Below are 12,547 nucleotides of genomic sequence, written 5' to 3'. Positions count from 1 at the left end.
CAAATGGTGCTGGGAAAATTGGCTAACCACATGCAGAAGATAGAATCTAGATCCATCTCCCTCACCACTACTAAACTAAAATCAAAATGGGTCAAAGATCTGAATGTTAAAACAGAAAGAGACAGGAAAATCACAAGTTTGAGACCAATCTGGGCAACTTATTGAGACCATGTCTGAAAATGAAATTTTAAAAGGTCTGGAGATATGGCTCAGTGCTCCCCGCCCCCCGCCACGCATATCACACACATCACACACATACCAGAGCAAAAGGATCAAATCTTTAAGCTCAGGAATGAACTTCTTTGGAGTGGATTTCCTCAGCTAGTTTACAGGAGATTGGGAAAGCACCAAGATTCATAGATGTATCAGCAGGCCTTTCCTGGAAGCCACAGGAATCACCTCCTGGTTTTATCTTCACCTAGTTGGGCTGGCTGATTGTACATCACATGTTCCTGACTCAAACTCTGGTCTGCTGAAGTTCCTTTATGGTGATGCCATTCCAAAGGAGAAAATCACAAGCTTTCCTCTTACTAACATCTATGGAGCAGAGCAGAGGCTAATGCAGTATTGCACTTCCTGCCTACATATTATGAAATGAAATATATGAATGTCTGAATGAGCTAGAGCCCTGATTTCAGGCAGCTCCCAATCTCCTCAAAGGGAGGAGGAGACACCACACCTGGGGACACACTGGGCTTAATCTTTTAACTACTGCAGGATGGGGTGTGGCAGAGTTTATGCTGAGAGGAGATCCAGCCCAACTTAGGACAGGGCAGGGATCTTCAAATGACAGAGGCAGCCCTATTTCCCCAGGGCACTGCCAGCAGGATGGCTTCATGAGAATCCATTTCCAAGCCTCAGTACTCCAGGGTTGCTTCTCTCACCATTCCTCCACAGCGACCCTTCTCCCACTGACGGCTGAAAGGCCGATTCCTACCCATGCCAAATGTTATTCTGGAGCATTTTCTGAGATGAAAATAAGTTTTGGGGGGGCTGGGGTATAGCTCAGTGGTAGAGTGCTTGCCTATCATGCACAGGGTCCTGGGTTTGATCTCTAGCACTGCAAAAAAGAGTAGCAAAAGCCTGCAGTCCCAAGATGCTAGCCAGTCTGCGACACTGTCTCTCCAACGTGAGACGGCCGCTGTTAAGGGCAGAGGCTGGCCAGTGTAGCTGTGCTTGGAATTCGAAGGGCTAAAAGTGATGCTCCCCAGGATCAGGGACTGGCACGACCCCACTCCTGTGTCATCCAGCCAGGAGTTCACCCTCAATCTGATCCCAGGGCGACATCAAAGTCAGCTGCAAGGCATTCCTCAGCTAACAAGGCTGCACCTTTCAGAAAGTGTCAAGCTGGCGAAAGACGAAGAATGGCTTCTGTGTCCTGTATGGTCTGGAAACATAACAGTGGGACACGATGGGCAGTCCTTGATTAGAGCCTTAAAAAGTAATCTCTGAGGACATTACTGCAGCAATCATTGACACTTGAGGGTGGACTAAGGACCAGATAACAGCAATGTTTACTTCATTTATTAATTTAAAAAATGTAAGTATGTATTTTTTAAGTGCTAGAATTGAACCAAGGTAGGTCTTCCTGCATGCTAGGTAAACACTCTACCACCGGGCTACAACCCCAACCCTTTAAAAAAATTTTTGAGACAGGGTGTCACTAAGTTGCCCAAGTTATCCTTGAACCTGTAATCCTTCTACCTTAGCCTCCTGGGTAGCTGGAATGACAGGGATGTGCCACTACGCCTGGACATATAACAGATATTATGTGTTATTATACCTATTATATTAAACATTATATGTTATGTATATGGGGAGGGGTCTTGCTATATTACAGAGGCTGGTTTCAAATTCTCACATTCCTGGGCTCCAGAGATCATGAGGTCCTCCACCTCCAGCAGCAGAACCCGCACATCATGTGCCTGGCTTACACTGTAGTAATGTTTTCTGTTTGTCATGGGGATGAAAAGCAGGGCCTCCTGAGTGCTAGGCAAGTGCTCTGACACATAGCTATGCCCTTAGCCAGTAGTAACCTTTGAGTATTGAATTTCCTGCCTTTGATAATCCTGATGTATTGTGAAAAAGAATAGCTGATCTTGGAAATTCACACCCAAGTATTTCAGATGGAGGACTTACTATCTCCAAGGCTGTCCTAGTGATTCAGAATGAAGCCAGCATACACAGTGGGCATAAATGCAGTGAGAGGATGGAGCAAATAAGGGGAAATAAAACATATTCGGAGTTCTTGAGTTATTCTTCCGATTTTCTCTCTCTCCCTCCCTCCCTCCTTCCTTCTCTCTCTCTCCTTCTTCTTCTCCTCTTCCTCCTTTCTTTCTCCTTTTCCTCTTTCTCCTCCTTCTTTTTGTTCTTCTGTGGTGCTGGAGATGGAATTCAGGGCCTTGCACTTGGTAGGCAAACTATAAATCTGAAATTATGTCAAAAGAGAACATCAAGGGGCTAGGATATAGTTCAGAGGCCCAGTACTTGCCTAGCACGCACCAGGTCTTGGATTCAACTTCCAGCACCACAAAACAAAAAAGACAGAAAACAAAACAAAAGTTCCAGATAAACACACAAGGGATTCTAGGTATATGCTAATTTCTTTAATTATCCTGTTTTCTATATATCTTCCTTAATAAATGCCTATCTTTATAATGAAGAATTAATAATCACACATACTTCTAAGAAAGAATATTTGTTGGTGATAGCGATTCTCTGAAGTATACCTAGAAAGTTTCCAGGTCCTGTATCAAAAATATCAAGATGTAAGGATTAGCTGGTGTAACGATGTACGGGTTAGCTGGCATGTGGTGGCACATGCTTACAATCCCAGCGCTCTGGGAGGCTGAGGCAAGGGCATTAAAAATTCATTCAACATTGATATTGTCCTACCACTTTGTCTGTAATTCAGTAAATCCCCCTATTACTATGTTATCCTTCTTTTACCCTTTTAAGTTAAAAAAAAAAAAAAAAAAAGTTCATTCAAACCCAGCCTGGGCAATGTAGAAAGACCTTGTCTTAAAATAAAATTAATTAATTAATTGCTAGGGATGTTGCTGAATGCAAAGACCCTACATTTAATCCCCAGTACAACAAAAAAAAGTGTGGCTTAAAATTTAATATAAATCTTTATCTAAGTTTTTGATGGTCAGTCTTATCAAATCCCCTCTGGACTGTGTAGAGCTCAAATAACTCAGGGAGTATGAGGACCCCCAACATCATCTCCAGCTTCCCCCGAAATGTAGGGCCCCTGGGGGACACTCTGGCAACTCCTCATTCCATAGCCAGGTCCCCCTTAGAAGCCCTCTGCTCCCTGCAAACAACACACAGACCTCCCCTACCAGATCCCTATGCACAGCAGCACATTGGCAGCAGGCCCCAAGCTGATCCCCAGTAAATGGACACCATGGCTTTACCCCTGATTTGCTGTAGGACCGGGACAATTCTCGTGGTGTCCTCTGAACAGCGGTTCTCAGAGTGGGGTCCCAAGATCATCACTGTCATCGTCATCATCACCACCATCATCATCACCCCAAGGAAAACAGATTCTCAGGCCCCATCCCTAATGAGAAATTTGGGGAATGGGGTGGAGCAATCTGCCTGCACTGGGGGGGCTCTGAGTCAGCAGCACAGCAGTCCCCTTGAGAGTTATGTTCCTAACCAAAGGTTTGTTTGAGGATTAAGTGAGATAGGGCACGTTCCAGGAACCAGACAAAGTCAACAAGCAGCTGAGGCAGTGACATCATCCCATCTCTGCCTCACCGTCCAGACCCTTCACATTGTTTCTCAAGAATGGAGAGAAATCTTGCGGCACATACTCCTCCCCACTGAGGCTTCCAAATCCCCGTGTCCCTTGTCACAACGCTGGTCTGACCACCGGCTTTTGTCCCTCCTGGACCCCACTGCCCAAGACCAGCATCCCTCTCCCACCTGCTATTCTCATATCGAAGAAAGGGACTCCTTCCCTCTGGTCTTCCAGGGCCTGTCTCTATGGGATTCTTGTGACAGAGGAATTTGTGAATCAAAGTCAAAGATAAAGTTCTAAGACTGCCATGGTGGCACACACCTGTAATCCCACCACTCAGGAGGCTGAGGCAGGAGGATCACCTTGAGTTTGAAGCCTGTCTAGGCTACATAGTAGGTTCAAGGCCAGCCTGAAATACACAGACAGACCCTGTCTCAGGAAAAAAAAAAAAAAAAAAAAAAAAGAAGTTCTGAAAGCCAGTGTGGCCTTGGAGACTCATCTGCAGGTCCTTTTGTAGAGTGCAATTTGTGTCCTCTGGGCATGGAGCTGAAACCACTTCTCAAAATCCTGCTCTCACACACCTCTCAAAATGGTTTCTTAATTCAAAAAATTTAGAAGGAAAAAAAAAGTTCTCTTGTTTTGCTGATCTCCAGTTTCGGAGATCAGGAAAGATTGCTTAAACCAATAAAGTGGGAATTATGAGGTCAAACCCCCGGATTAAGAGGGAGGAGTGGGCACAGGTGAGTGACCAGGTACAGGGAGTGACCCCTGGCCTGGCCTGATCCCTCTGCTCACGTAGGCCAGGCAGCAGCTCCCTAACTTTATTCCCCAATGCGGCGGGTGGGGGGCCGGTGGGGGGGGGCGCGGAGCTCAGCCTTTGTTCAACGCTGCCAAAGCCACCGAGTGGCCGCCCCCCCCCGCCCCGCCCCCCCCCGCCCCGCCCCAGATCTGGAGCAGCCGGGAGCCTGCAGCCGGGTCCCCTGGACAAGGGTGCAATTGACTAGCACAGCCGCCTGTCCGTCTCCTGCGTGACAGCCAACCTTTCTTTTCCCCCCGCTTAAGACATCAGATTCAATATTTACAAAAGAACAATCCCACTAGTGACCACACAAGGAACAGTTTACTTCTCACTTCTGCCTCAAACAAGAAAAATGTAGGCTAAAAAACCGAATGTGAAGAGGGGTAAAAATACAGATAAACAAAAATTTAAAAGGAACCCCACTTGTTGCCCGTGGCCCTTTCCCGTTCCTTGCTAATACAAAGCCCACTTCTGCCAGGGGCTGAGCCGCGCATCTGCAGCCCTGTAACTTTAAACCTGGCCTGAGATCATCGTTGTGGCGCGGGCCAAACGGAGCCCGGGGGCGGGCCCAGCGGCGGGGGCAGGGGGGGTGCTGAGACCACCCCACACCCACAGCTCCCGCCCCGTCGCGGGGATAAATGCGGAGTCCGCTCGGGTGGCCGCTGCGGAGTTTGCTCGCCGTGCAGTGCGCTTCGGGCGGTGCAGCTGGGCGCCGCTCCCGCTCCCGCTCCCGCGCGCTGCGTTCCTGCCCGGAGTCGCGTCCCGGGGCTGGGCCTGTAGCCGCGGAGCTTCTCATCGGCGCCCCAAGAGCTAGCTGCGGGCCCCGCGGAGAACTAGCCGGCCGGAAAGATGTGGACGGCGCCGGTGCTGCTGTGGATCTTGGGCGGCGCGTCGCTCTGGGTCCCGGCACTGCCAGGTAAGCGCCCGCGCTCTCGGGTGGCGCCTGCGGTTGCTGGAGGGGACCCGCCAGCCGGCGAGCCGAGACTTGCTGGACCGCCCCGGCTTGGATCTGAAGTTACCCAGGAGAGCGCCGGGGAGCTGGGAGGGGGCGCGCGCCCGGAGGAGGCGGGGAAGAGCCAGCCGCTCCGCCAGCGCCGGCTCCCAAAGTAACAGCAGCGTGGGTGCGGCGGGAGCAGCCCCTGAGTGCGAGGAGCGGCTCAGGGGGGATGAGGGTAGGATAACCGAGATCCGAGAGACGTCAGGCGGGCGGGGGCAGGAGGCAGTTTCCCCGAGCCAGTGGCATGGATCTCTCCTCTGCGCCAGCTTGGACACACTGAGGATCCCATCCCCGGCACGGGCTGGCAGAGGGAGAGGGAGGATAGAGTGTGGGAAGGCTTTGAGCTGGTCCTGTGCACGGAGACTTATGTGCATCTGTCTGTCTGTCTTCCTTTGAGACGTTCCGGTGCTTGGCGTGGTACCTAGAGCCTCCATCGAGCTAGAGGATTCCCCACCACTGAGCTATACCGCAGACCTGGTGGATCTTTATGGAGGCTTAGCTTCACACGGGCTGGGGACCCTGTGTTGAACTTAGCCAATATCAGTGACTGAACTTGTGTGTGCGTGTGACTCCTCAGACCTTCCGCAGACTCCATCCGGTGATGAGGCCACTACCTACGCCTTCCTTTCCCCTGGGTCCTCTGCTTTGTCCCTCATCTCTTGCCTGTCTGCCCAGTCGTGGTGGGTGGTCTCTACGAACAATTGGGAATATTTTATTTCTTTTCCTGCATTATTTGTATGCTTCCAGTGGAATATAAGCCCTACAGGCCCAGATACACCTAGCCTTGACCCCGCAGGGCTGAAACAACACCTGATGGTAGTAGTTGCTCACTAAATGCTGGTGGAAGAGATTGTAAGTCAGCTAGCAGTCTTTGGGGCTGGAGGTTGCTGAGCTGTGCTCAAAGGTAAAAAATCTTAGGGGCCCAGGTCAACCCAGGCCCAGAAGACTCCTGCTCAGGAGTTTGCAGGAGGGGCGGAGCTAATCTAGGCTTCTTTAATTCATTGCAGATAAGAACCCTTAGCCTTAGGGTAATTATACGGAGAGTTCCTCAAAGTCTGACAGAGTCTCTTTGACAGGGGCCTCTAGCTATTCCCAGCAGGCAGTCCTATCTTTGGAACTTCTCTTTTAAGTTCAGGGTTTCAGTTCCATTTCCGTTTTGGCGAGACACTGTGCACATGACACCGTTCGGTGCTCACCCCTGCAAGGTGGGGAAGGCCCCTACCTGAGCCACATTCCAGGAAGGACAGCGGCCGGGCGGCGCCCTTTGTCTTCCCCACGGCGAACGCTAGCTTTAATTACCTTCCACTCCATCCTGAAAGTCAAAGTTACTTGGAAAAGGAAGTGTGCAATCTGGACTGCGAGCGCTGATGCTAAAGACAGAAGGCTGCCCGGGGGCGGCCAGCCGGGTGGGGGCAAGCAGGCTGCAAGGGGGGCTGCTCCCAGCCGAGAGCTGAGACCCAGTAGGGTTTTTGTCTGAGAATAATGAGTGAGGCAAGTTGAATATGGATGAATAACTTCTTTGAGCCGAGCTTTTGTTGGCTCCTGCCAGGAAGCCAGGCTGGGGGGCAATTATAGTGATGAATTTTATTATCCTTCTCCTAGGATCCAGCGCCCTCCTGGTTTTCCCTCTCCTAGTGCTATAATCTGACTGGGTTTTATATTCTGGCCCCTGGTGTCCTGTCTTTGGGTGTCAGTTGATTCAAAGGAGGGCTGTTGTCCCCGCATCTGGCATTTTCCTCAACTGTCAGACCCCACCCTCGCCCTGAATGAACTCTCATACCTCAAGGCCTGCCTGTGAGTTTATTTTGTGCAATTCTGCAAGCTGCCACTTTCTGCAAACCATGTGTGCTTTTTTCCAGGACTCAGGATTAATCATGCAGCAAACAAATTTCCCTGTGATTTCCCTGAAATTCTTGCCAGTTTCGGAGGCCCTGTGATCTTCATGAGTTACTAAGAGCTTTTGTTGCATTTAAGGCATTTAATAGAGGTCAGGTCTGCTAGTAGGCCTCCTGAGAGAGGCCTATCCCTTACCCAGGTGTATAAGATTCTAAACAGCCTTCAATATAGAAAAGCACATTTTAAAAATGCAAATGGGAAGGGGATCAAGAGGTGGGGGAAGTAAGAAGGAAAAGAGGGAAAAAGGAGATAAAAAGGATTAAGATATGTTATATACATGTACTAACTTCCCATGATCAATGTAAGCATTACGTATTGCAAACACGTAGTAATACAAATAATTTTTTTTTTAAAAAGTGACCAGGCAGGGGAATACTAAGACCAGATGTGTCCAAATAGAAGGAAACTGTTCCCCCCTCTCTGTTTTTGTGAAATGAGCAGCATGCCATTGACCCTACCAGGGAATTTTAAAGATCCCAAGCGTTGGCATGGTGCTGGAGGCTCTGCCAGCAGGAAGGCCCTCACCTCCCTTGCATTCCCATCCCCCACCGCACAAGAGGAATGTCACCAGCTATTTTATTTAATCTTCGCAAAGCCTGTAAATTATACACTATTATCTCAGAATAAGGACTGGGATTCGAAAACGGGTCTGACTCCAAACCTCAGGCTCCTTGACTACACTATTATGCCATAAAGAAAGAAGATCGAACTTGAAAGTAAAGGCTAGCCTGATTTGAAGCCTCTTCAACATGGAAACCTAAAGTTCCTAAAGATGCATAATCTCCTTTACATGAATTACTCACCCTACGCCTTCTCTAGGAATGAAATTGTCACAGCGCATTCAAACAGGATTCATTAATTCGTTTCACAAATAGGTGTTAAGCATCTCCCAGTGCCTGTGATAGCCCTAGTGCAGGACCTGAACCACTCACACTTTGAAGAGGGGCACACCTGGCTTTAAGGGCGCCCTGCACCAACGTGGCGATGAACCTGTACTCTAAATTCCAGGGGCTTATCGGAATACTTGTCATATTTCTGGCTTCTGAGAGCCAGCATGCCAGGTTGTAACTTGTGGAGGTATTCCGGGGGAGGGCGAGGAGGCAGAGAGCACTCAGATGCCAGTAGCACCCTTGTGGAACTCTCGGGCTATGCCCTGCCCTCCCTCCACCCCAGGACCTCTCAAGGACTCTTCAGCGGGAGCCTTGGGCCGGAAGAGTCAAATGGCTGGGGTACCCCCGGCACATCTGCAGCCAATGGTAAGATGAGATTTGCCTTAAGTATCTTTTTATGGAGACTTCAAGCTCTCTGTGGGGTTTTCAGTTCTTTTCCTGTTGTGAGTTGGGGTGGGGAGGAAAGTGATTAGGGAGTTAATCCAAGAGATGCAAGTTAGAGCCAGTTTGGGGAACAGTTTAGGGGTTCTGCTGAATGCACGCCAGGCAGGAACTCCAACGGCTGTTCCCTCCTCACTAGGCTAACCCAGGCGCCCATCGCCCAGGCTGTCCTCAGCCTGCCGGCCCATGAAAAAGACTCCCTAGAGTTTTCAATAGGAAGAGGGAGCCAGACTTGCCCTTGTTTTTGGTCTGGATGAGCGAATCAAGCCAAGCCCACGTGGAGCCTTACAACCTCGGCCAACTCGTCCACTTAGAGAAGCAGAAAACTAAAACTGTTAGGGCAATGCAAAACTGAGCGGAGTTTGAAACAAAGCAAAAACATTTTAAAAGGAGAATCCCTTTTTCCCAGAGGAAGATGTGCTATTTATTGGCCTCTGTCCGGAGGAGCGGAGCTACAAAATGCCCTGGGCAAAAGAGAGAGAGACCCGCCCTGGGGCACACTGGGGCACACAGCACCCTTGTCATGCTGGCGGCTTGTCGTGGCCTGCCAATTTCGCGGAGTGTCAGTAGCAAACGGAAGGGGCACGCTAGATTTGTAAACATTACTGGTAAGAACGGGGCATTTCCCACAGTTCATCAACAGGCTCCGTCCAGGAGAATAGAACATGACAAACCTAAGAAAGGCTTCGACCCAATGCATAGTGTCCTCCCTGGAATACAGAAAGGGAGGGGAAAGGAACAGGATCTGTTGCTCTGAAACTTGGCTCTGCCCTAGAAATTCATTTATTTAATGAGTAGCTGCTTACTAAGTAGCTGCTGGGTGGTCAGGAAATGGGGAACAAGGTGACCGCTACCCCTGCTTAGAGCTAGTGTGAAAGATCTGGAGGCCGGGGGGAATTCTGATCCCACCAAGGTGGTTCAATGAGAATTAGTCTAGAAATCGGCCCAGCAGCCCTGCCCTTTGCTTGTATTCTACACCCTTAGCCCAAACAGCATCTCAGAGTTTTTTGTTTCATTTTACTTTGTTTTTAATTTTGCTTCTGAGGAAGGGATGCCTGGTGTAACAAATGAATGCGTAAACACCAGAAAACCACTTTCTGCTCTTATGAATTTCTATGGTTTCTTGGCGTCTTGTAAGTTTGGTTAAACTGAAAGTTTCATCTGAGCCCAATCAGCCCCATAATAAGATTAAACGGGAATCCGTAAAGCCAAGAAAACTAGGCTGTGAATGGGAAGTGTTTCAACGTTTACATTTACTGAGTGCTGGGAGTGTGTTAGTGCCTCACGGCAGTCCAGCCTCCCAAAACACACCTAAGAGGCTGGAAGGATTTGTATTTTATAGATGAGTTGAGAGACTTAGTGAGATGGGCTCATTTACACATGGACACAGAGCTGGTAAAGGACAATAGTGAGGCTTGAACCCAGGCAGCTCAAACCTAGAGCCTGTACCCCTAACCGCTCAGCTAAGCAATCGCCTGTGCTTGGAGTGGATGCTGCTAAGGACATCCAGAAAAGCCAGCCAGCTGATTGCTTCAGGTACTTCTTACACGGCAGCATCACGTCCTGTTACTGTCATGATTTTTCTCATTTTGATTTTGTTACATACATAGTTCTGGTTGATTATATAGGTACCTGATACTAGGATTTATTAAAGGATGCTTGGGCAATCCCTGTAAGCAATTACAAATCACATTCTATTAAGAATTTTAGAGTTAGCTGGGCAGGGTGGCACATGCCTGTAATCCTAGCACTCTGAGAGGCTGAGGCAGGAGGATCACAGGTTTGAGACCAGACTGAGCAACATAGTGATACCTTATCTCAAAATACACATTAAAACAGGACTGGGGATGTAGCTTAGTGTGTAGTTGCGGGTTCAATTTCTATTACTGAAAAAGGGTTTTTAAAGCCAGAGGGGGAAGGGATAGAGAGAAAATAGTTTAATAGGTACAGGGACGCAGTCGGATAGGAGAAGAAACTTCTAATGCCCTAGAGCACAGTAAGATTAATTATGGTTGACAATGACTCACACACATTAAGGTAGCCAGTAGGAAGGATTTTGAGTGCCCCTAAGACAAGGAACTGGTAAGTGCTGGAGGTGATGTATATACAGTAATCCTGATCATTATGCATGAGATACACATATTGATGTGTCACGCTGTCCTTCCTAAATGTATGTAGGTATGTGCCACTTAAAGAAATAAAAAAGAAAGAGATGAAGTGTGATGCCAGGGAGAGAGATTCCTGTGGCTGGGAGCAGCTGGAAGAAGCCTCGTGGGGAAGGCGGGACTCGAGCTTGGCTGAGTGAGATGGTAGGGTTGGCAGGCACGAGGCACCCTGGAGAGAAATCCAGGCAGAAGAAGCTGTTTGAGGAAACCCGCGGAAATGAGACCAGTCTGGGGTTTTATGTGGGGAGACGCAAGGGCTTCGAGGACTGGGCAGACGGGTGATGGCTGGCTGGAGGTAGGAGGGAGGTGAGGTACTGCAAGAAATTGGGGAGACGCATGCATCCATCACGGAAAGGGACGCACGTTCTGCAGGCCCCAGGGAATGAGGGCAGGGGGCCAAGACTGTCAGGAGAAAATGGGTGAGATCTCATGTACTGTACTTCGTGGGACTGGCGCAGTGTGTGGAGTCAGCAGCTAAAGAGACAGTGTGGGGACGACAGAGGGGGAGGGGAGATTAAATTTGGGGCAATAAGAGCCCGCAAGATTTGCCGCTCAGTATTTCCTGATTGCCCTTTATTCTTTCCTCATTTTCCAATTTCTTATTACTCTCCCCTTACACTACTCATCACTATATTAAAATATTTTTATGGAGACGTAGTTCACATACTTGCTTCTGAGTGAACCATTCGATACAGAGTTGTGTAGCCACCACCACTGTCAATTTCAGTACAGATCCATCTCCTCTCTCCCCAAAGCCCAAACCATTAGCAGTCAGTCAGTTCCCTTTCCTCTCCTCTGGCAGCCCAGCAACCGATAATCAACATCCTGTCCCTGCGGCTCTCTCTGTTCTGGGCATTGCAGATAATGGAATCATACAGTGTGCATCCTTTTGTGCTCATCTCCTTTCAGGTAGCATGATGTTTTCAAGGTTCATCCATGCTGTAGCATGTAGACTTTCTTTTCTTTTCATGGCTGAGTAATATTCCAAGAGGCTTGTTTATCCATTCCCCAACTGGTGGACATTTAGGTTGTTTCCACTTGGGGCTATTATGAATAATTCTGCTGTCAGTTCTGGAAGTCCTCTTTTGTGAGTATCTTTACTGGTGTGATAAAAAATCCAGTGAATGCTTATGCCCGGGGCCATCTAACAGAAAAGCGGGCTGGTAAGCATTAAGATCTGTCCCGTCCACTTTATTCACCAAATCTAGCATTGTGCAACCTCTGGCTCTTTCCCAGAGTTAAAATGACCATAAAAGGTAAATGTTTGGAATTGATTCAGGATAATGAAGCAGCCAGGACCCGGTAAGTAAAGACATTCGTGAAAAAAGACTGCCAAAACCGCTTCACAACAGGGCAGGAACAATGGGATCAGTGTGTGCAAAGCAAGGGAAACTAGTAGCAATGTGTCTTTTACTGTAATCATTTTTTTAAAAAATTTAAACATTCACTGTATTTTTCTATCACATCTCATATAACTAGGAGTAGAATTGCTGGCTCCTAGAGGGTAACACTAGGCCCCACTGATTTTTTTTTTTTTTTTTTTTTTTACCCTAAAAAAAAAAAATTTTTTTTTTTTTTTTTTTTTTTTTTTTTTTTTGGACCCTTTGAACT

The 12,547-nt window shown here is 48.4% G+C and overlaps 1 protein-coding gene across 1 annotated transcript in view; it reads left to right on the top strand.

Annotated features, from left to right (window-relative positions):
- The first annotated feature begins 5,154 nt into the window (after positions 1-5,154).
- The window catches only part of Pdpn (podoplanin), a 31,562-nt gene continuing 24,169 nt past the window's right edge, over positions 5,155-12,547 (top strand). The window contains exon 1 of the mRNA XM_005409891.2: positions 5,155-5,463. Within this exon, the coding sequence (XP_005409948.1) occupies positions 5,397-5,463 (67 nt within the window). The 5' untranslated portion in view covers positions 5,155-5,396. The remainder of the gene's footprint in view (positions 5,464-12,547) is intronic.

The sequence above is a fragment of the Chinchilla lanigera genome, unplaced genomic scaffold (genome assembly GCF_000276665.1).
Source record: "Chinchilla lanigera isolate Chin_1 unplaced genomic scaffold, ChiLan1.0 scaffold00126, whole genome shotgun sequence".
Lineage (NCBI taxonomy): Eukaryota > Metazoa > Chordata > Mammalia > Rodentia > Chinchillidae > Chinchilla > Chinchilla lanigera.
This window is presented reverse-complemented; position numbering and strand designations above follow the sequence as displayed.